Below are 22710 nucleotides of genomic sequence, written 5' to 3'. Positions count from 1 at the left end.
ATATATATACTCTCAGATTTGAGGTAACCCTCCCTACACCTGTCACTGTTACCCAGAGTAAAAAAAAAAACACACATGAACTCAGGAGATTAAAATGAGAAAATATACTTCAACTGTGTCCTGACCTGAAGCTCAATAGATGAGTTGGAGACATTATTACACCATTACTGAGCGTATTCCGGCCTTAACGCACAAGTATTTTGACATATTTTAAAGTCAAAAAAAGAACAAATCAACGTATAATTTACAGTAAAAAAAACTGTAAACTGTTATTCCCAGAATTCTCTGCATGGCACTCCACATTTGAAAGTATTTTGTTTAAATAATCATGTTTCTTAATAGTTTTGTCATGTTTGTTATCAGTTATGTACATTTGGGTTTATATTGCATCTTCTGTTGTTTAATGAATGTTTAGGCTATTGCATTATTTAAGTGCCATGTGTATTACCATGATGGTGTTTAGTGTTTGCGTGAATGAATCTGTGTGCCTTCTATATAGTATATATTGTACTTCAGCTCGTGGAAAAGCTACTTGTGATGAACTGATTCTTCATACTGCTGTCTCTTCTACCACCTGCAATATTATGGTTGTTGTCAGTTTATGTTAAAGATGCCAAACAGATTTTAGTAGCAGTATGCATTGTTGAATTTACTAATTTATTACACTCATATTTTCTTGTTTGTAAATTACAGTTTTATACTGTAAAATTCACAGTTTGTTCTGTAAATGTTTTTACAGTTTTTCTGTATTTTTACTAAATTATTCTGGCAACCACAGCTGCCAAAATTATTTTGTAAAAACTACAGATTTTTTTACAGTCATGTTTTTGTCTGTAATGTTGGATTTTGAAAAATAATTTTTTTCTTTTGCCACTCCTACAATTGTTTCCAATTTTCAACAAAATCATAATCAAATACACACTAGGACACAGATGTTCTTCTAAAGGGATCATTTTAATGTAAAAAAAACATGCATGTGTGATCAATATTATTGCATCTGAACATCACATATAATTTTATGTCTTATACTTCATTTCTAAATGAGCTTAGGCTGATGCATAACCTTGCCCTACATTTAAGTTAGAAGTAACTGCTGCATTTATAATTTCCACTTATATGGAATAATAGATAATAACATCACAACTTTCATTAAATTTAGGAGGTTCTTATAAGATATAGAACACAGTTTATTTCAATAGTTGTAAAAAGTTTATTAATATTTTGTCATATTGTCCACAATATTATATGGTAAATTATTTCAGCATGCATGCACTAGCCGATAAAAGCATGTAGTTTAATAAAAGGAAGAATTGTTTATTGTGATGCATAACATGATAACCTGCTATAAAAATGACATTTATTCAAAAGTGAAGGTGCTTGAGTCAATGAAGCCATAAATACAGGACGATATGAGTATTTTGAAGGCCTTCTGAAAGCGAGAGTAGAAAAAACCATAGATCAATGGGTTACAAGTGGAGTTAAAATATCCAAACCAAACCAAAGCATCAAAGACACTGGCTGGAGTCACAAAATTAAGAAAAGAGTCGATGATAGTAGAAATAAAAATAGGCAGCCAGCAGAACAAAAAAACACCCATGACAATGGCCAGAGTTTTAGCTGCTTTTCTCTCTCTGTGAACAGAGCTTTGGCTCTTCAACCCTCTTGCTGCCATCACAGTCACTCTTTCTGACATTATCTTTGCATGTTTTTGCGCAACATAAAAGATTTTCATATACAGAGAACTCATGATCGTCCCGGGAAGGAAAAATGTGAGAATTGGACATATAATACCCCACTGTTTGTTAAAAAACAAAACACAACTTCCCACACAGTAAACCTGCAAGATGAACGACTCCAAGCCAATTTTGTTTACACCTGAAAACACAATAAAAAAGCTGTAAAGAATTGAAAACAGCCATATGAATGTAATAAATACAGTCACAGTGTTGTTTGTGACCCTCATTCTGTATCTTAGAGGGTCACAAATGGCCATGTACCTGTCAACAGATATTAAACTGAGATGCAGTATTGAGGAGATACAGAAGCTCATGTCTAAACTAGAATGTACTTTACACACAAAATCTCCCAGATACCAGCAGCCTTCAACAGATCGCACCATGCTGTACGGCATGACCAAAGAGCCCAGCAGACAGTCGCTGGAAGCCAGAGAGCGAACGATCAGATGAGTTGGAGACTGAAGCTGTTTGAAGTGAGAGATGGAGATGATGATCAGCAGGTTCCCAAAAACTGTTGTGAGGATCATCAGCACCATTAAAATATATATCGCCACTTTAACAACAGTAAGACGATGCAGTTTCGGACAAGAGTCTGGCAGGAGTGGATAGCAGAGAAACATATTTTCAAAGTAAATATCAGTCTTATTTAAAGTCATCACATTTGCCCTGGATGCTAAAAAGATTTTCTTTGTAATCATAAAAGGCTGAGAATTATAAAGATAAGTACAGTTTGTTAAAGTCCAATATCCAAAGAAAGATATACACATATGTAGTGCATGCCCATCCAATCATAAATGGACTTAGCGTAGCTAAGATTTGTCCATATATACTCTCATATTCAGAGGAACCCACCCACACCTGTCAATTTAACTCATAGTTACAAAAGCAACATGAAATCAGGAGATTACATTTTTTTTTTTTTAAATTGGACACCACTCATTAAATGCGATATATACTGATGGGAAAAAAAACATCTGTGATATGAAATATACATCTTTAAATATATAATTTTTGGGCCCTTCTGTCCCTCTAGAATTGTTATTATTAGACAATTGCACTTTTTTTTTTTAATGACTGCACATACATAAAAATTCTGGCCGACACCAATAAGGCAATAATTATTTATATGTTATGGCTGAAAACCAATAAGTGCTCAATATTAAAATTCTATACTATTTTGTCTAAACAAAAGTTGCTTTCAATTCTACAAGTGAATTAAGGCATCACAGCATTATAAACTAAAGTAGGAAAATGCGTATACAGAAGTTTCATTTAACAGTGTTATTAAATTATTAGTGTTTTTAGTGTTAGATAATAGAAAAAGCTATTTAAATTTTAAAATAGAGGAATGCACTTCACACACCCCTTTTGAAATATTCAATATATAAAACTTAAAACATTTCAAACTTTATACTCAGGTCAGTGCAGAAATTGCATTTACTGTAGTTGTAGTTATATAGTTTAAATACTTTTAAAAGCAATTTAAAGACATGTAACGAATCAGCTCATGGGAAATATGAATAATTAATCATAACTAGTTATGATTAATTATTCATATTTCCCATGAGCTGATTCGTTACATGTCTTTAAATTGCTTTTAAAAGTATTTAAACTATATAACTACAACTACAGTAAATGCAATTTCTGCACTGACCTGAGTATTTCTTATCTTTTAGAAGAGGTTATTTTTAACACTTATTATATGTTTAAAACCAATTCCAGAGATTTTTGCACAGTAAATGTCTATCTGGGCCTCCACCGCAGGTTCTCAAAACCACAGCTGTCAGTCACACACACCTCATTAATGTCTTGGAGCCATGAGACTTGTTATCATACTCCATTTTATCAGAGTGACTCTCAAAGCAGTCAGACTAATCAAAGGTGTTAATACCAGCGCTCACCTGCTAGCACTTATGCCTCGCATGAAGCTCATTAGCTGTGTCCTAATATCACAGCCAACCTGTTTACCTATAATGCCCTACAGAGCTTAGCTTTTGTCATTAATGAGACAGACAGGAAAACAAACTTTAACTTCTTTGTGCTTCAGTCTAATCACATAGCCCTACAATATGAGAGAATAATGGGAATAATTTCACTTTGGCTTTTCAAAAGACCATAAAAGTGAAGAACATGGACACACCTGAACAAATATTTAATGATAACATTTCATGTTTTAAATTATATGACAATGAATTTAATTCACATTAAGATACTTTTGCTTCATGTCAGTTTTGTCACATAGACACACATTCATAGGGCCTAAAAGGGCCCCATTCACACACTCTTTTGTAGTGATGTTTTTCTTTTGTTTCTTTTTTGGTTAACAAAGGTTCCCATGAGTCTTGTTACAACCACTCTGTTTTAATGACTTTCAAACATGCCTCAAAATCCAAACGTGTGAAGTTGCATCATTAACACTGTCACTCATTAGGATGAACACAACAACAGCCTCTTCAGCACTAATAACCCATCACGTGCAGCCTGTTTACCCATAATCACCCACTGATCTTTATGACAGGTGTGATATGAAATGTCATACAAAAGACAAACAGCACATATCAGTGCTTTAATCCAAACTTTTGTGTCCAACAGCGCATTAAATAAGTAGAATGAAAGAATTCAGTAATTAAGAGACAAAAAAAATCATGCATATCAGATGGCCCAGGACCCTAAAAACAACATAAACAGCATGAAATAATAAATAACTGCATGTATTAATTTACATAAATATTTAGAGTTAAGTGTGGATTATTATAAATCATCAGTATAAATGTTTTTAAGTTAGTTATGAGCTAGTGATGAAAAGTCTGATTCATTTTCCGCGAACCGGTTCTTTTCGGACATTAAGCAATTACGTCAACGCATTTCTTTTCTCACAACTCAGTGCCATGTTGTATTAATGAGCAAGTGAGGAAAAACGAACGCACACCTATAGAGTTGCAAGTTGAAGGAAAAATTGAAAGAGAACAACTGCACACTCACTTAAGCACAGGCTATTTATTAACCAACGTTTCGGCTAGTAACCTTTCTCAAGGTATTAATGAAACATTCAAATAAAAAATTATTTGTGTGAATGCATATAGCTGATTATTGCCTTTCAATCACTTAAAGGGGTCATATGACATTGCTAAAAAAGAACATTATTTTGTATATTTGGCGTAATGCAATGTGTTTACGTGGTTTAAGGTTCAAAAAACACATTATTTTTCCACATACTGTACATTATTGTTGCTCCTCTTTGCTCATCGTTCTGAAAAGCGCGGTGGGCCAGCGATCCAGTGCGTTTTGATTGGCCGAATACCTCAAGCGTGTGACGGAAATGTTACACCCCTTACCAGGTTCAGGAAACTTTCCTCTGTAAAATGTGCTGCACATACTCAAATATTTGGGTTGTACTGCTCTGGAACACTGTTGTAAATAAAACGTAACCACTGATTTCTTGTTGTGTCCTCTTTTGGAAGGCCAAACCAAGTAGTATGGCTTTTGCAACGAAACACACAGCGTCTCCACGACATGGCAGCGGCGGCAACAATACTACAGCGAGAATAAAAGTCACGCCTTCTTTCTTTGCGTATACATTTGGACGGTGTGATGCAAATCTTCCCACACAGTGATGTAGATATGTGGGGGCGTGTTTGAACGAGGTGTATTAGGAAGGCATGACTGAGTTTTGGATGCATTTACACAGTTCTGACCAGCAGATGAATTATTTAGTGAAGCAATTGGTCTAACTGACCAATAGTATGCTATGCTATTCTGAATTAGGCCTGCCTTAGTTATGAGTATAACTGTTTTCTGCTGCTATTGTTTTTAAATATTTCCCCAGTTACTAGGTGTTGTGTAGCCAATAAAAGGATTCATGATGTTACAGAGGAAAAAAGGAGTCCAGCAAACCAGGAAAACTCCAACCACGATAGCAATCGTTATCGTAGCCTTCTGTGCCCGACAATGCGTGCCTTCCGATGGATAAACTCTCCTCAGTTGGTTCAGCTGAAGACTAATAGATCTCGCTTGGTTTCGGGCAGCCATGTAGATTCTAGAATAAATGCCAATAATGATGAGACCAGGAACGCAGAAAGAAAAAAGGGAGGTGACCACCGCCGGACCATGACTAAAGAAGATGTGGCACCCTCCCACACAGCGTACGTGTGTTTTGTAGAAGTCCCTGTCACCATGAAGGTTGAGCTCGAGGTAGGTACTCATGTAAGAGAATACGGCAGGGATCAACCAGCTGATAGAGATCATTAACAGCACTGTTGGAAAACCGAAGCGATAATGATACGTTAATGGGCCGCACACAGCACAACAATGTTCAGCAGACACACTCACGAGGTGGAAAATCGAAGCGGTGCTGAGAATCATGTCAATGCATGTGTGTAACTTACATAAGAAATCACCAAAGTACCAACAGCCCTGCATGGAACGGACGGCACTCAACGGCATAACAAACAGCCTGAGGAGAAAGTCACACAGGGCAAGAGACAGAATCGGCTGGTTTGTTGGTGTGTGGAGTTGCTTGAAATGTCCAATGGAGATGATGACCAGTAGATTCCCAATGACGGTCACAATGGTGGTCAACATCATGGCGATGAGTATCAGAACGTGGATGCCGTACGGTCGTACATATTTCCCACAGGATCCATTCAAAGCCTCATAACAGAGATCCATTTTAGTGTTTGATAGCCCATTCACCTCGATCCGATGATGAAGCTGAAGCAGAAACTCATGAAAACAAACAACCTTGTGGAAAATGATAGGTTGGTTTTAGCCTGTTTAGTTCTGCTGACTTCTGTACCATCTACATTGCAAAACAGCTATAAATAAAGTTGTAGTTTCAATTAAGCAGCATTCCATAAAAACAGACTTCCTCCCAAGGGAGAAATACATTTTCCTAAATTTTCCATCTAAGGAATTCCAATGGAAGGAGCTACTATAAATATTAGTCTCTCAAAGCAACAACTTTTCCCATAATAGAAATACTCCTTTCCTACAGAAAGTCTTGGTCTGTCCCCGATCTGTTACCAAATAAAACCAATATTATTTTTTTCCACCAGCATTACAGCTAAAGGGGCAAAGTCCAATCAATCTGTCTATATATTTATCCATGAGTCATTAAGAACAGCAGCTGTGACTTTGTTTGCACACATGGACTACAAGAGCAAATAGCTGCATGTTAAGAAATCAATATAGAAGATCCATTCCAGTCTCACCATGAAAACACACTAACATGTGCATAACATGGCCATTATAGACAGGAAGCTATGCTTGTCTTTCTGTCTTTATATCCACACTTGGAAAAGTGTAGCAGAACACCATGCTGCCACAGAGAATTGTGGGAAATATAGTCCAAATGCCACCTCGTACCAGCAAAATTAGTTTAGTTTTTTTTCCCCAGCAAAATGGTTTTCTGCCATGCTTTAATGGCTATTCTTCATCAACATTACATCAAATGTGTAAGTGTTAAATAGTACAGTCAACATTCACAATAAATAGGCTACCTAATTATGATCAATAACAATTAGCTCCATGATTTTTCCTTTGACGCCCCCAAGTCAAGGCCTGAAGAAAAAAAATCTAACTTTGTCAATCTTCATTACATTATGGCTACCAGATGCTTCGTGAACAATTTGCTCTGAAAAGCATCAAATGCATTTTCCACCATTTCTAGGGGTTCAAAAATTTGTCACATGGCATTTACAACTCAGAGCAAATAAGATCAGCCTGCAATAAAGTGAAGTCATGACAAAGTTGACGCCCTGATGGCACCACAATAAGACAAGTCTCAAAGACAGCACAGACTGAACATTTTTTTAAATATTTAAATAAATAATAATAAAAATTAATTTTATGCCTTTAAGGGCCTTCAGCATGGACTAACTGGACAACCAGCCAAACGGACCACTAGATACACATACAGTTTACTCTTAAACATCTTGAGACACAAAAGCCAATCAGGAATTCTTTGTAATCACATGACAACAAAAGGCCATTTTTATTGGCTCAGAAAAATACACTCTCTGTGTGAAAGTGTTCAAAAGGCTACAAAATACAGATGTTCCATCATCCACTCAGGACGCACAAAGACTTTCTGTGGTAAGATTACAAAAAACAACACAAATACGACACTCACTTATCAAATACTAACCTAATGTAAAATTAAGATGTTTAAGATATTAAATATATTAACTATGTGATATGAAATTGAAAAAAAATTTAAAAAGTAAATATTTGTTAAAAGTACTTTTTAAAAGTGTCTCAGTGGGTCTTCAATATTTTCTTTGTAATATTTAGAATTTCAAACTAAAACATAGGGGGAAAAGTCTAATCAAGCTGTTTTCTCATTCTAGGTATTAAAGTGCCTGTACAATGAATCTGAGTCAACCGTGGACAGTAGAGTCTTTCGGCCTCTGTTTTGCATCCCTGAATGACTCATGCATAAAGACAGTATATTCTCCTGTCTTACGTGCTCCTCTCTACCTCCTTTTTACTATAACCATCATACTGATAGTGTTTGGCAACCTGTGGGTCATCTACACCATCTCCTCTTTCCAGCAGCTCCACACACCCACCAACTACCTGATCGTCTCAATGGCCGTATCCGACCTGCTCCTGGGCACCTTTGTCATGCCTCCCAGCATGACACGCTCTTTGGAGACGTGCTGGTACTTTGGAGACTTTTTCTGCAAGTTTCACTCCGGCACTGATTTTACACTGTGTAATGCATCTGTTTTGCACCTCACATTTATTTCAATTGACCGTTATTATGCAGTTTGTCAGCCGCTCCAATATCACAGCAGAATGACCACTCGTGTGAGCGTATTCATGATCCTGGTCAGCTGGGGCTTCTCTGCCTTTTTCGGCTTTGGCATCATATTCTCAGAGCTGAAAATCGAAAGCCTAAAAACCGAGGAGGTGCACGTTGCTTGCAAGGGAGGGTGTTTAGCATTGCATGGAAGAGAAATCGGAGTGACATATTCGATTGTGTTTTACTTCCTCCCTATGTTTATAATTGTAAGCATTTACAGTAGGATTTTTGTTATAGCACAGAAACATGTTCGTGTTATTAATAACTACCCCACAAGTTCATCATCAGTTACTAAAAAGGATCTGAAAGCCACTAAGACGCTTGCTATTGTCATTGGAGTTTTTATGTCTTGCTGGACGCCTTATTTCATGTGTAACATCATAGATCCTATTGTTAACCATACAATACCTGCACTATTATATGAGGTGCTAATGTGGGTGGCTTATTTGAATGCAGTGTTTAACCCCTTGATTTATGCTTTCTTTTACAGCTGGTTCAGAGAAAAATCCAAACTTTTATATCAAAAACTATATAAATTGTGCTAGTGGGCCTATTATAAAATCTGCGATGTCATTTCATTTTTTTATTCTAAATTGACTCTGCTTATTTCACTAAATGTTCTCTTCTCTAAAAATTTAACATTTAATGTTTCAGTAGGTGTGAGAGAAAACCATGTCATATTCATTGCATGTCAAGCTTTTATTTATAAAGTTTTTGAACCACTTTATAATCATAATTAATATAATCATGTAAATTTTAAATTAACTATCATACATTTACGTTTGTAATATTTAGAATATGTGTGTGCTTATTCACTGTTATAAAATGTGTTTTTTGATAATTGTTGTGTGCCTTAAGAATATAAATTTCCCACTGCCGTTCTTTCAGCATTTTTTTTTCTTAAAGAATCTAAAGAATTTAAGACTTCTTGAGCATCTGTGTCTCATTAAAGTAGTGATGTATGACAAGCAAAACAGACATGCAATACATAAAATAAAACTTCTGTGTGTTTTCATTCCTTGAAGATCAACTGAGGCCTTTTGATTCATATATCCACCCACTCCAAACCTATCATTCCTTATCATATGCTGGCTATAAACCCATTTGTGGTATGGCACTTTCCCCATTTTTTTTTTTTTGATACCACAGAAATTATATTCATTAATAATCATGAATAATCTTGCAAACAGCATCACAATATTACTTTAAATTTAAGTATGATCTAATAAGTCAAAGTAAACAAACATAAACAGCCTAACAATGTTGCTGAGATATCTGATATGAGATTACATATGAGGAAAATGTTATGCTGTGCTTTAATATATTTAAAACTGTGCTTGTATCAACAATTTGGCCTTCCTCAATTCTGAATCAACAAATCATTTCTAATATGAAATTAATATTAATAACAAAATTGTAATATGCTAGAATACTTCATTTAATTAATACATTGAAACTGTTTTAATGTTACTGTAACTCTCTCACTGTATTTAAAGTATAACGTTTGTCCTCATAAACCCATAACCGGCCTCCCAGTTAAAATCTAGTAATATTCTAGGACGAGCAGAAGAGTTGGTTGTCATCCTGCGATGCCCCATAAAATAAATCTACAAGTAAAAAAATACTTATGTGCCTAATCATTATAAGGATGCAAGAACGTCATGACAAAACCTATTGGCTAAACTCTCCGGAGCTGTAGTCTATTATACTATAATGAAATATTTGTGATTTAAATGTTGCTTGAAAAACAAAATCTCTAAAATTCATGCTTTGAAAAGGAGCCAATGGAAGAAAATGCTTTTTGCTGCTCGATTGTAGATACAATATCCACCAGCAGGGGCTAAAGGGGTCAGACTGAACCAAACAAACCTTGACCCCTTTGATCATGTTGTAGGTGTAGCTGACTCAATATTTCACTCTGTGAAACACACACACAAACACATTGGGTTTCCATGTTTTATGGGGACATTGCAAAGATGTAATGATTTTTATACTGTACAAACTGTATTTTCTGTCCCCTTAACCTAACCCTATACAACTAAACCTACCCCTCACACAAAACTTTCTGCATTTTTAGATCTTCAAAAAAAACTTCACTCTGTATGATTTATAAGCTTGTTTCCTCATGGGCAGTGTTGGGCAGTAACGCATTACTTAGTAACGCGTTACCGTAATTTGATTACTTTTTTAGTAACGGAGTAATTTAACACATTATAATTTTCAAAATAGTAATTAGAGTATAGTTACAAGCCAAGGTTTCTATACGTTACTGCTGTGTTACATTGCTGACAGAATGCAGTGTTTTATATCTAGAAATTGTAAAAAGGATGTAGCACATGCACTGTCGAGTCAAGTGCCAGTGGATTAGAGACCTGTTCTCGCGAGACCCGACGCAACAGAGTGCGGTGCAGAACAAGATGGGCGAGTGCGGGTGCGGGCGGGTAGACACTCGTGTGTGTGCGGGATGCGGGAGAATAAAATGATTCACGGGACTCCCGCAAAATAGAAATATCTAAACATAAAGTATCTAAAATAAATAAATTGTTGTTCATCTATTGCACTAAAGCAACATGAACTAATATAAAATATAAACGATTAACAGGTGCAAGCAGGGCCTTCTAAGCACGTGCCTATGCTCGCTCGTCCTAGGGGGCCCAAACACAATGAAGAGATATATAATATTTTGTTATACAATGCGCTATCTACAACAATTAAAGAACGGAAACCTCAGAAGACATTGAGCAAATAAATATAACAAACAATAGCGTAAAAAATGACAAACTATTTCCATGTATTCCACATTTTTTATGTATGGAAAACACGCTTTCTCCGGATCTCGCTCACAGAGATGCACTCGCGCACACACGGACAGAAACTTGTCGTCAACGCCGCTCTGCGAATTTATCATTTAAATAGTTTTGCAGCTGAAAAGCTACATGACATTTCTCAGTAAGGAGGTTCTTGAAGCAGTTTAAGAGCTTCAATTTTTATTTTTTATATTTTTGTTTGCTTGGGTGGTAAAATTAGGCCTAGTATATTAATAGGGAAGGGGGGCCCAAAAATTTGTTTTGCCCATGTCACGAAAAGAGGTACATCCGGCCCTGGGTGCAAGCCTATGCAGAGTTTCTATTTAGGCTATGACACATGTTTGCAGCGTTGAGCAATGCAGTGCTGAAATTTGCGTGCTCACGAATCCTCTCATTATAACACACGAATTGTAGACATTATGAAAGATTCATTATGCATATATTTTTTGTGTTATAACAGAGATTTGTGAGATTGCGATTAACTGAGATGTCTTTTAGAGATTATAAATGCAGCGCTCTGTGCTGGCATTCTGCCATGCCAAACCATGCACGCAGCAGCCGCTTGCTTTAGTTAAAAATAACAGTGTTCTGTGAATGTTAATGCTTTAATAACAAATATTATCGGGAGCGTGTATGCTGGGATTTCATACATTTCATGGAGAAAAAAGTAACGTAACTAGTAATGTAACTAATTACGTTTGAAATAAAGTAATCAGAACAGTAACGTGATTACTTTTAAAAGGAGTAATCAGTATTTGATTACATTTTCAGAGTAACTTGCCCAACACTGCACATGGGGACAAAAACAATGCCCCCACAAGGTCAAAAATTTGTATTACTATACTTGTGGGGACATTTGGTCCTCATAACATAGGGAATACCATATACACACACACAGGCCTACTAAAATGACACACAAGAACAAACACAATAATGGCCACAGCAGCTTTTGTAACATGAGCTCAGTTTGTGTGATTGCATTAGATTAGATCAAGCACTGATCATGCTGTTTTACCACAGGCAGGTCTCTGCACTGAAAAAAAAACTACAAATCTTTCTAACAAAACAAATTTGACAAGCAACACTGCATAACAGAGTATTAAGACTTTTTTGTCTTGCTGTACTGGCATTTATTGTTACAGTGTCTGGTTGTGGTGCCCTGGACTGGCCACTTGAGGGCGCTCTTCCTGTTTCTGTGCTACATGTTTTGAACTCTGTTTCCCATAGTCCTTTGCTTTGTCGTTCTGTTCTGATCATTATCACCTGTTGGCAATTTACTCATCATTTCATCACTACTTATACCATGCTCTCACTGTCTGTCGTTGCTGCAGTATTGTTTGAGGTTACGTTGTGTTTTCTGTTCCCTGTGTTTGAAGTTACCTTTTGTTTAGTTTTTGTTCTGTTTATTTCGTTACTTTAATAAACTACTGCATTTGGATCTAACCTTGTTTTTTCCTGGAATTCCGTGACATTTATTTCACTTCCATGTACAATGATAGTAAAACATCACAAGTTATCATTTGTTAACATTAGGCTAGTTAATATATATTTTACAGCATTTCCAAATACACACACACTGTCACTTTAATCAGTCGAAATAAGCTCTTTTGCACTACAAATCACTGTTTTTTGCACTACAATCACTATATCTGCACTGTTTTACTTTTATTGGTTTGCACTCTATCTGCCATATGCCTTGTGCTTTATATATATAGATATATTTTTACATTTTACCTTATTTGTATATTTGTATAGTTGTATTTTGTATTTTGTATTTAATCTGTACCTATCTGTATTTATGTTATCTGTATGCACCAAGGGTCTGAGAGTAACGCAATTTAAATTCTCTGTGTGTATGTGCTGTACATGTGGAAGAATTGACAATAAAGCAGACTTGATTTATTAATCTTTGTTAATGTTTATAGTTAATAAAATATTTGTTCATGTTAGCTCACAGTGCATTAACTAATGTTAACACATTCAACTTTTAGGTTTTAGTAAATGCAGAAATTAACATCAGCTAAGATTAAGAAATGCTGTTCGTTGTTATTTCTTGTTAACAAAATTGTTTACAAATGTTAGAAAAATTAAACATTATTGTAAAGTATTACAAAATAATAAACTTTTATTCAAGACACATTCTCTACATTCAAGACACACTATTTCAAGTACAATTAGAGATATTTTAAACAAGTTAAAGACTAATTTAAAACTCACTATGTAATTTCTAAATCAAGTGATGATCAGTGAACATGGCAAATGGACTTTATTTCTGTGTTGCTAAGACAGAATTGGGCACAAAGAAAAATACAATAATAAAATCCTGAGGCCCATCAGGTATCAAAATACAGCAATATGACAGCTAACACAGATCATGAACACATCAGTATGTTTCATTAAAGGCATTTGGCTAGGATCACTGTGATTTCACATTTACAATAACATTGTCCTTGAAGAATTACTCTGAAATATTCTTCCAGACAGAATGACTCTGAAAGCATGTCTGAACCAGCTGTAAAAGAAGGCGTACACTATGGGATTACAGGTGGAATTATAATATCCGACCCACAGGAACAAGTCAAACAGCAGTGGTGGTATAGAGTAACCGATGAAGGGATCGATAAAATTGCAAAGGAAAAATGGAATCCAGAAGGTCAGAAACACCCCCATGACGATGGCTAAAGTCTTAGTAGCTTTTCCCTCTTTTTTAAATTCAGAATTCACACTCTGGATGGCCTGAACCTGCCGTTGAGCTGTGTGTAAGATCTTGAGGTACACACAGAGCATGACAAAAGCAGGAACATAAAAACAGGCCAATGACATTACAGTAGCTGCTTCTCTGCTCTGAAACACCAAGCATTTTCCATCACAGTCAACATTTTCATAGTAAAAATCCTCAATGCCCAGAATATTAAGCTCCATGAAGATCATGCCAAACCCCAGAGCAGCTGAAACACTCCAGCAGATAATAATCATAACTAGTGTAGCAAGTGATGTCATTTTACTCTGATATTGAAAGGGGTGACATATGGCATAATATCTGTCTAAAGAAATTATACATAGATTTAATATTGACGCAGTGCATAATGTCACATCAAGACTGCTGTGTATTTTACAGAACAAATCTCCCAGATACCAGCACGTCTCGATGGAGCGCAGCATGCTGGGAGGCATCACAACTCCTCCTACAAGCAGATCGGCCACGGCCAGAGACAGGATGAGGTAGTTAGTTGGTGTGTGAAGCTGCTTGAAATGAATGACCGTTATGATCACAAGCAGGTTTCCTATGATTGTGACAATTGAAGAAATGCTAAAAAGGATGTAGAGTAATATTCGAGTTTCCAAAGGATAGACAAACTTCTGACAAGACCTGTTACTAAACTCATAACAGAGAACAGGCTTTTCCCAGATTGCTATTTGGCTGATGTTGATTTGGACGTCCATTTACACAATTCACTGGAGCTTCCCTGAAACAATGGAGTGAAGTCAATTTCAGCCTTTAAAGATTTACGAATCTCTATGAATGAATTACATGTTGAAAACTCACTAGATTTTCAATGCAATACTTAAATCGACCAAACAGGAGATTAAATCTGCTCTAAAATCTTATTTTGCTTAATGCTCCAGTCACAGACTCTCATCTATGTTCTTACCTTTCCTTCTACAATGAACCACCTCATGGAGCAAAGAGCACAGATTTATAGCACAAGAGTTTCATAACAACCTCCCTCCTGTCAAATCACACAACATTTGCGTTTCCAAAGCAACCTAATCTTCCCAAAACTCTCCAAGATATCAGCAGAAAATGCAACAAAGACAACAGGGCTCTGAAGCTGCATCTCAATAAAATAATTAATTTTGATAAACACCAAGGGGGAAATCAATCAAAATAAATTGCACCTGCTGTTTTTGGCATCATTCAATTTGCCCTTCAGATATTTTACATATAAAGAAAAAATACATTCTACCTCATCACAAACAATAGCTAAATTCTGAGAAGTATATGTCTCTTAAGGACAAATTGTATATATTACTACTTAAATTTTCACAAGGTCAGTGACCTCAGCTAGTCAACAATACGACCTGCCTATGAATTATGCAAAAATACTAAACACTTTTATGTGTGTGTGTGTGTGTGTGTGTGTGTGTGTGTTTTGTTGTTGTTGTACAAATCTTGTCAATAAAATATGAATGTTAAATTTAAGTTGAATATACCAACATTTAACCATGATATAAATTTAATAGACTGATTTAAAGCAGGGCAGTACACAGGGTTTTATAAATACCTGGGGCCGTATGTATAAAGCTGCTCAGAGTAAAATTTCAGTCTTAAGTGTGTCAAAATTCTAAGAACAATGTAATTTTACTCTTTTTCCTAGACTTAAGAATAAAGCACCGTTCACACCGCCAGCGACACACAGCGACAGAGCGACATAATCCCATTCATTTTCAATGGAGAGCTGGCGACTTCCGGCGACACGAGCGACAGTGACCGTCAAGCGATGCGAGTCAAGCGACAAAAGTTCAGAATTCTTCAACTTTATGCAAATAAGCAGCGAATATCGCGAGCGACAACCAATGGGAGTGAAGTCAGTGGAGCGCACGTGATTCATCTGCTGTAGTGGAGTGTTACTGGGGTAACTAGGCAACCAGTAGTGGGAACGCCCACAAGCGACCTCAATTGCCAGCCACAAGCGACAAGCAGCGAAAAAGTCGCTGGCGGTGTGAACGGGGCTTAAGAGGGATTCAGAAAGGTTCCTAAGTGTTAAGACTAGGTCTCAGCTCCTAAATTATTTAAGAGAGCTGGAGAGGTCTCCTAGCCTAGTTAGGAGTAACAAGATGGCAGCAAAGAGAAGGAGACACACACACTTTGTAACAAAGATCTGACGTATTGACTTGTATGATGATATTGAGTTAATAAAACGATACAAACTTGATTGTAAAGATAGTCAATTATTTTTGTAATTGTAACCAAGTAAGAAATTTAATAACTTCTTCCACTCTAAAAATCAATGCTCTAACTACAGAAATGAAAGTAGTAATAAAAAATGTTTGGCTGGAAAATTAGTGATGAGGGTCTTAAATATTGTGGCACTGACCCCATCAAACACAACAGTGGCTAAAAGTGATGTGTGGAGTTTCTTTTTTTTTTTTTAACAATCAAAATATGAGGGAAAAAATACTGACCAGTGTTGCCAGCTACTTTCAATTGCTAGGCTTTTGAAAAAAAGTCTCAAAAGGGGCGAGGAAGTATCTAAATCTAGTGACAAAATCACTAAATTGGCAACATTTACATTGACTACAACATAATCAGTTATTAATTAGTTATTACTGGCACCCTATTGTTTTTCTAAGAATTTTTTTTTCTTCGACTATCCGGGGGCCTTAACATGCTCAAAAACTCTTGAAAATTGGCACACACGTTGGAATCTGCGGTCATTAGAATGCCGCAGAGGCTGGGACCCGGGCGTGGCACAGGGACTCTACAGCGCCCCCTGGAACACAGTCTGAAAACTTGATGTACAGTATATCACATTTTTGTAAATATGTTATTATATCTTTTCATGTGACAACACTGAAGAAATGACACTTTGCTACAATGTAAAGTAGTGTGACGTGACATGACATGTGGCCAAGTATGGTGACCCATACTCAGAATTAGTGCTCTGCATTTACCCATCCAAAGTGCACGCACACACAGCAGTGAACGCACACTGGGGGTTCGGTGCCTTGCTCAAGGGCACCTCAGTCGTGGTATTGAAGGTGGGAGAGAGTGCTGTACATTCACTCCCCCCCACCTACAATCCCTGCCGGTACCTTTGGGTTATGAGTCCGATTTTCTAACCATTAGGCCACGACTTCCCCGGGTGTGTACAACTTGTATAACAGTGTAAATTTGCTGTCCCCTCAAAATAACTCAACACACAGCCATTAATGTCTGTAGCTGGCCACAAAAGTGAGTATACCCCAAGTGAAAATGTCCAAATTGGGCCCAAAGTGTCAATATTTTGTGTAGCCACCTTTATTTTCCAGCACTGCCTTAACCCTCTTGGGCATGGAGTTCACCAGAGCTTCACAGGTTGCCACTGGAGTCCTCTTCCAGATGTTAGAGACCTTGCGCTCCTCCACCTTCCGTTTGAGGATGCCCCACAGATGCTCAATAGGGTTTAGGTCTGGAGACATGCTTGGCCAATCCATCACCTTTACCCTCAGCTTCTTTAGCATGGCAGTTATTGTTTGGGGTTATTATCATGTTGGAATACTGCCCTGCGGCCCAGTCTCCAAAGGGAGGGGATCATGCTCAGCTTCAGTATGTCACAGTACATGTTGGCATTCATGGTTCCCTCAATTAACTGTAACTGTAGCACGTGCACTCAACTTCTTTGGTCGACCGTGGCGAGACCTGTTCTGAATGGAACCTGTCCTGTTAAACTGCTGTATGGTCTTGGCCACCGTGCTGCAGCTCAGTTTCAGGGTCTTGGCAATCTTCTTATAGCCTACGCCATCTTTATGTAGAGCAACATTTCTTTCACTTAGGGGTGTACTCACTTTTGTGGCCAGCGGTTTAGACATTAATGGCTGTGTGTTGAGTTATTTTGAAGGGACAGCAAATTTACAAATTTACCAACTGTACACACACTACTTTACATTGTAGCAAAGTGTCATTTCTTCAGTGTTGTCACATGAAAAGATATAATAAAATATTTACTAAAATATGAGGAGTGTACTCACTTCTGTGAGATACTGTATATCTTACACATACTTGCACGTATTCATATGAAACTCGGTACACATATAGATCTCATTGAGCTGAACAACTTTCACGCTGCATGTCATAGGCTCCGACCCAACAGGAAGTTGGCTATTCAGGGCTGTTTAAAAAGCGCATGCTCTTACACTGTTATACAAGCTGTACACACACTACTTTACATTGTAGCAAAGTGTCATTTCTTCAGTGTTGTCACATGAAAAGATATAATAAAATATTTACTAAAATATGAGGAGTGTACTCACTTCTGTGAGATACTGTATATCTTACACATACTTGCACGTATTCATATGAAACTCGGTACACATATAGATCTCATTGAGCTGAACAACTTTCACGCTGCATGTCATAGGCTCCGACCCAACAGGAAGTTGGCTATTCAGGGCTGTTTAAAAAGCGCATGCTCTTGAATTTGATATACTCCTCTGAGGATTTCCAACCGATTGCCACCAAACTCAGTGAACTAAATTGCGAAGGGATTTTTGATATCTCGAACAGTTTGCCGTGGTGAGGCAATGAAGTTATGGTGAGAAATGAGAAACAGGAAGTGTCTAATAACATCCACATACATTGTCTGATTTTGATCAAACTTCAGTGGTTTGTTCATTGTATGATGCCGATCGCATAGATGTGACTATTGGGAGTCAAAGTTATAGCGCCACCAACTGGAGTTCAGCATCTTGTTTTTATTCAATTTGCTTCAAACTTCTTCAGAATAATGTCAAAAAACGGCCAATGTAAAACTGTTGAGGGGATATTGATATCTAAAAGGTTGTTGCCATGGCAACGTGTCAAACTTGAATATTTTTTTCTGGTGATTTTGAGGCAGATAACATGCTTAGAATTTCATGAACCTCAACACACATATCAGTATTAATGATAGATAGACACTGGCAAAAGCTCATAAAAGGGCGTGGAAGAGGCACTCTATAGCGCCACCTTTTGACTTAACTTGGGGGGTTAGTTTTAGCTACAGTCACCAAACTTTGTACATATATTGTTCTCATCAACCCGGACAACTTTCTAATATACAGTCATTAGCTACTACCAAAAGGAAGTCGGCTATTTTAATTTGAATATGGATTTTTGGAAAAATATAGCTGTGAATTAATGCATACTCCTCAGAGGAGAATTATACTATAAATACCAAACTTTGTCTACATGATGCCAAAACATTGAGGAACTTAAATTGCGGATGGATTTTGGATAGCTTGAACGGTTTTGCCGTGGTGATTTATTAAAATAACAGTAAAAAAGGAAACAGTAATTGTCTTATATTATTAAAAGTGCAGCTTCCAAACACTTCAAACCTTTTTACATACAGAGAACAAGTAATTCTGAGGAAATATGCATAGTTTCACAACTTTACAATGCTCTATGGATAACAGAAAATAAAAAAACTATCAGACAACTGATCTCACTCTGCCACTCTGCCTCTGTGTGAGGAAGGGGGGAGGTGGGGGGTGGGTGGGTGTGTGTGTGTTGAGAGTGAGGGTGAGGGTGAGTGAAGGGGTGGGTGAGAGAGCAAGAGAGAGAGAGAGAGAAAGAAAAGACTTTTAAACATCTCTTTAATCACCAGAAAAAAAATTATCAGTAATTTTTTGTTTGTTTGTTTTTTTCCATTACAGCTTAAGAAATCTCTTAGGCCTTATCCTTTTCTGTCAGTTTTAGGGAGAAAAAAATCCGGTAACACTTTAGAATACTGTATCTTACCTAATGCATAACTAATAAGGAGTTACTGCAGAACTAATGGGTAATTCTTCATTAACACTCAAGTCACTACTATTAACTACTAAGGAATATGTGTTAACTAACCAATATGTAGTAGCATTTTTTAATTGTGTTAAGTAACAATTAGTTAATCAGTAACTATTCAATTCAGTCATGCCTCCTGAAGAACTACTATTAAGTAACTACTAATGAACAGTGATGCACAGTATCAGATGTGGCCCTTTCTTCTTCTTTAGTACTAATGTTGTTAGATTAATTTACTACTGTTATATATGCTATGTAAATATTGATTTACATTCGTTCGCATGGGTGCCGATTAATGTTTCTGTCTGTGGGTGCCCACGCTATAATGCTGCACTTCTTGCAGCATTAAATCCAGGAGAGAAGACAATTCTAGTGAAAGAGTACACAGAGGTTCATGAGTGCACATGCAAGTCAAAGTGTGAGTGCACACACGCAATTTCTGTGAGTCCAGTTTTGTGCGAGAGAATGGATTGAGATTCCGCATGTAAGCAGAGAGATTCATTGCTTGTGCATTTGACGCGCTCTCGCGTTATAATAATGCGCTGTCCACAATTTTCATTAAAATAACGCTGTAGATACTACATTAATGATGATAATGTTGGTGATAATGTTTTTTATTTTTATTTTTTTTAATGTAAGTGTTGTCTGCAACCAGAAGTTCAGGATGGAACCCCATCCCCACTCTAAGTGCCTTGCCAACATGCCTCAGGTATTTTATGGTTTTATATACATTTTGTGTGTCTGTTTTCCTCAGGATATTTAGCATCACTATTATAAAGTGATACCAAATGATTTCTGTATTTAAGGCAATGACTGAGGGAAAATGAGAATACAGGGAACCCATGAGTCATTAATAAAGAATTACCACATCATTCTCAAGGAATTACTTAGAACCTGGAACAGTATTCTAAAGTGAAAACATAGCGAACTGGTAAGTAATTAATAAAGAACCTTAATTCTACTTAAAAACAATGACAAATTAAAAGAACATTTACATTTATTGCAATAAGTGTTGATAATGTTTTCAATGAATGTTGTGTCTATTTTCACACAACAAAACAATCAAAAGGTGAACACTGTCTTAAAGAAAACATTAATACCAAAATTTTCAGCAAATTACTAGGAACTTACTAAATATAACAACAGATAAGATGACAGCAAATATTGTGTATGCCTGAACTTCAACTTCAGCAATGTTTCTCAACATCAACTGTGTTTCTCAACATTTAATGTAACTCAAGTTACTTTTTTTCTGGCAATGGTCGATAAGCATGCCATTCTTCTTTTTTTCCTCGATAATGCATCGAAGTGGCTCCATTACGCACATTTCTTTGCAATGTTTGGCAAACTCTTCACGCAATGTCTTGTAGGCTTTAGCGTCACAAGCTTCTAGCTCTGCTATCGCTGCAGTCTCCACAATTGTTTTGCGGTCCACCCCACACTTGTGGTAAGCCAACGTTTTGAGGACCTTTTTGTATCTTTGGATTGCATCTTCTGGTAGAAACACTGGAATAGATCAAAGGTGCATGCTTAGTATGTAACTCCAGTAAGACAATTTCATATATGAAGAATTCATATGCAAAAGCCTCTAATTGTGACTGACATGTTTTATAGTAAATAAGCATTTTTTTATCAGGCTCTTATGATTAGGTTTAGTAATTTCACTTTAATGGTAATGGACAGTTATTGATCAGTTATTAAAATGCTTGATTAAAAATAAATTCACTTTAGTCAGTTCATTGACAAATTCACTGAATTCATTTTTTTTTAAATGTATTGTCTTTTGCTGCAAAACCAGTTAAATACATATGTTAAACATCTTTTAAGTACTTAAAATAATTAACACTACACACTAAGGGTGTCATCAGAATCAATGTGGGATTACATGAACAAAGTTGGTTACTGCAAATATTAATTTATGGTGTAAAGCCTGCTACACACTGCGATTTCAGCAATCTTATAAGATGATTGCAGATCACACTGTGCGACATGGATCTAATCATCCTGGGTAGGATGCATGTTGATTGTACGATGATGACACCTGTTGACTCGTAGGCTACGACTCAAGTTACTATAGAGCAATAAAACGTCATCAGCATGCACTACTGGTAAACAGAAAAGCATGATGAATCACACTTTGGAATTTGTGGTTTCTGTGTGCTGAAAAAACAAAGGAAGCTGTAAAGGAGGGATGGAAAAGAGTTTGAGGTAAGCAGGTTTACATTTTAGCACCGTATCGCATTGATTAAGCACCATTTCGTGTTGCATTTTTATTGGCTGGTCAGTAGACATAGGCCGTAGCAGCAAACACACTGTGAGATGTCATGCTGAATTTCTGACACTGGCGCAAGACCTTGACAACCTTGCCATCTTTAAACCTTTCTCACTCTAGTGAAAAAAAAAACGACATGACATGTGGCCAAGTATGGTGACCCATACTCGGAATTAGTGCTCTGCATTTATCCCATCCAAAGTGCACACACACACAGCAGTGAACACAAACACCCCCGGAGCAGTGGGCAGCCATTTTTTGCTGCGGCACCCAGGGAGCAGTTGGGGGTTCGGTGCATTGCTCAAGGGCACCTCAGTCGTGGTATTGAAGGTGGGAGAGAGCGCTGTACATTCACTCCCCCCACCTACAATCCCTGCCGGTATGAGACTAGAATCCGCAACCTTTGGCTTACAAGTCCTGACTCTCTAACCATTAGGCCACGACTTCCCCTACGACATAAGACCACCGTTTAGAAGCCACAATCACAGAAATCACCACGATTGTTTCACGATGACAATCTTTCGTCTGCGACAGCCGAAAATCGTGCAGTGTGTCCCTGGCTTTAA

The 22710-nt window shown here is 37.0% G+C and overlaps 4 protein-coding genes and 1 long non-coding RNA gene across 5 annotated transcripts; 1 reads left to right on the top strand and 4 right to left on the bottom strand.

The window, feature by feature from the left end:
• Positions 1 to 1330: 1330 nt before the first annotated feature.
• Positions 1331 to 2392, bottom strand: taar12i (trace amine associated receptor 12i). The gene has a single exon (XM_016231652.1). It carries the CDS (start codon positions 2390 to 2392, stop codon positions 1358 to 1360), a length of 1035 nt encoding a protein of 344 aa, XP_016087138.1. The 3' UTR covers positions 1331 to 1357.
• Positions 2393 to 5546: 3154 nt separating this feature from the next.
• On the bottom strand, positions 5547 to 6404 carry taar1b (trace amine associated receptor 1b). Its single transcript, XM_016231639.1, has one exon. The coding sequence runs from the start codon at positions 6402 to 6404 to the stop codon at positions 5547 to 5549; it is 858 nt and encodes a 285-aa protein (XP_016087125.1).
• Positions 6405 to 8102: 1698 nt separating this feature from the next.
• Positions 8103 to 9086, top strand: taar11 (trace amine-associated receptor 11). The gene has a single exon (XM_016231638.1). It carries the CDS (start codon positions 8103 to 8105, stop codon positions 9084 to 9086), a length of 984 nt encoding a protein of 327 aa, XP_016087124.1.
• Positions 9087 to 13781: 4695 nt separating this feature from the next.
• LOC107550394 (trace amine-associated receptor 1-like) lies at positions 13782 to 14792 on the bottom strand. The gene is made up of 2 exons (XM_016231651.1): positions 14465 to 14792; positions 13782 to 14392 (listed from the first exon to the last, which is right to left on the bottom strand). The coding sequence occupies exons 1-2, from the start codon at positions 14790 to 14792 to the stop codon at positions 13782 to 13784; spliced, it is 939 nt and encodes a 312-aa protein (XP_016087137.1).
• A 1215-nt stretch (positions 14793 to 16007) lies between these two features.
• LOC107550393 (uncharacterized) lies at positions 16008 to 22366 on the bottom strand. The gene is made up of 3 exons (XR_001604658.1): positions 22356 to 22366; positions 22251 to 22254; positions 16008 to 16082 (listed from the first exon to the last, which is right to left on the bottom strand). It is a non-coding gene; the product is annotated as an uncharacterized lncRNA (long non-coding RNA).
• Positions 22367 to 22710: the final 344 nt, after the last annotated feature.

Source organism: Sinocyclocheilus grahami, unplaced genomic scaffold, assembly GCF_001515645.1.
Source record: "Sinocyclocheilus grahami isolate Dianchi unplaced genomic scaffold, SAMN03320097.WGS_v1.1 scaffold397.1, whole genome shotgun sequence".
NCBI lineage: Eukaryota > Metazoa > Chordata > Actinopteri > Cypriniformes > Cyprinidae > Sinocyclocheilus > Sinocyclocheilus grahami.
Note: the sequence above shows the minus strand (reverse complement) of the source record. Positions and strands in the feature narration are given on the sequence as shown.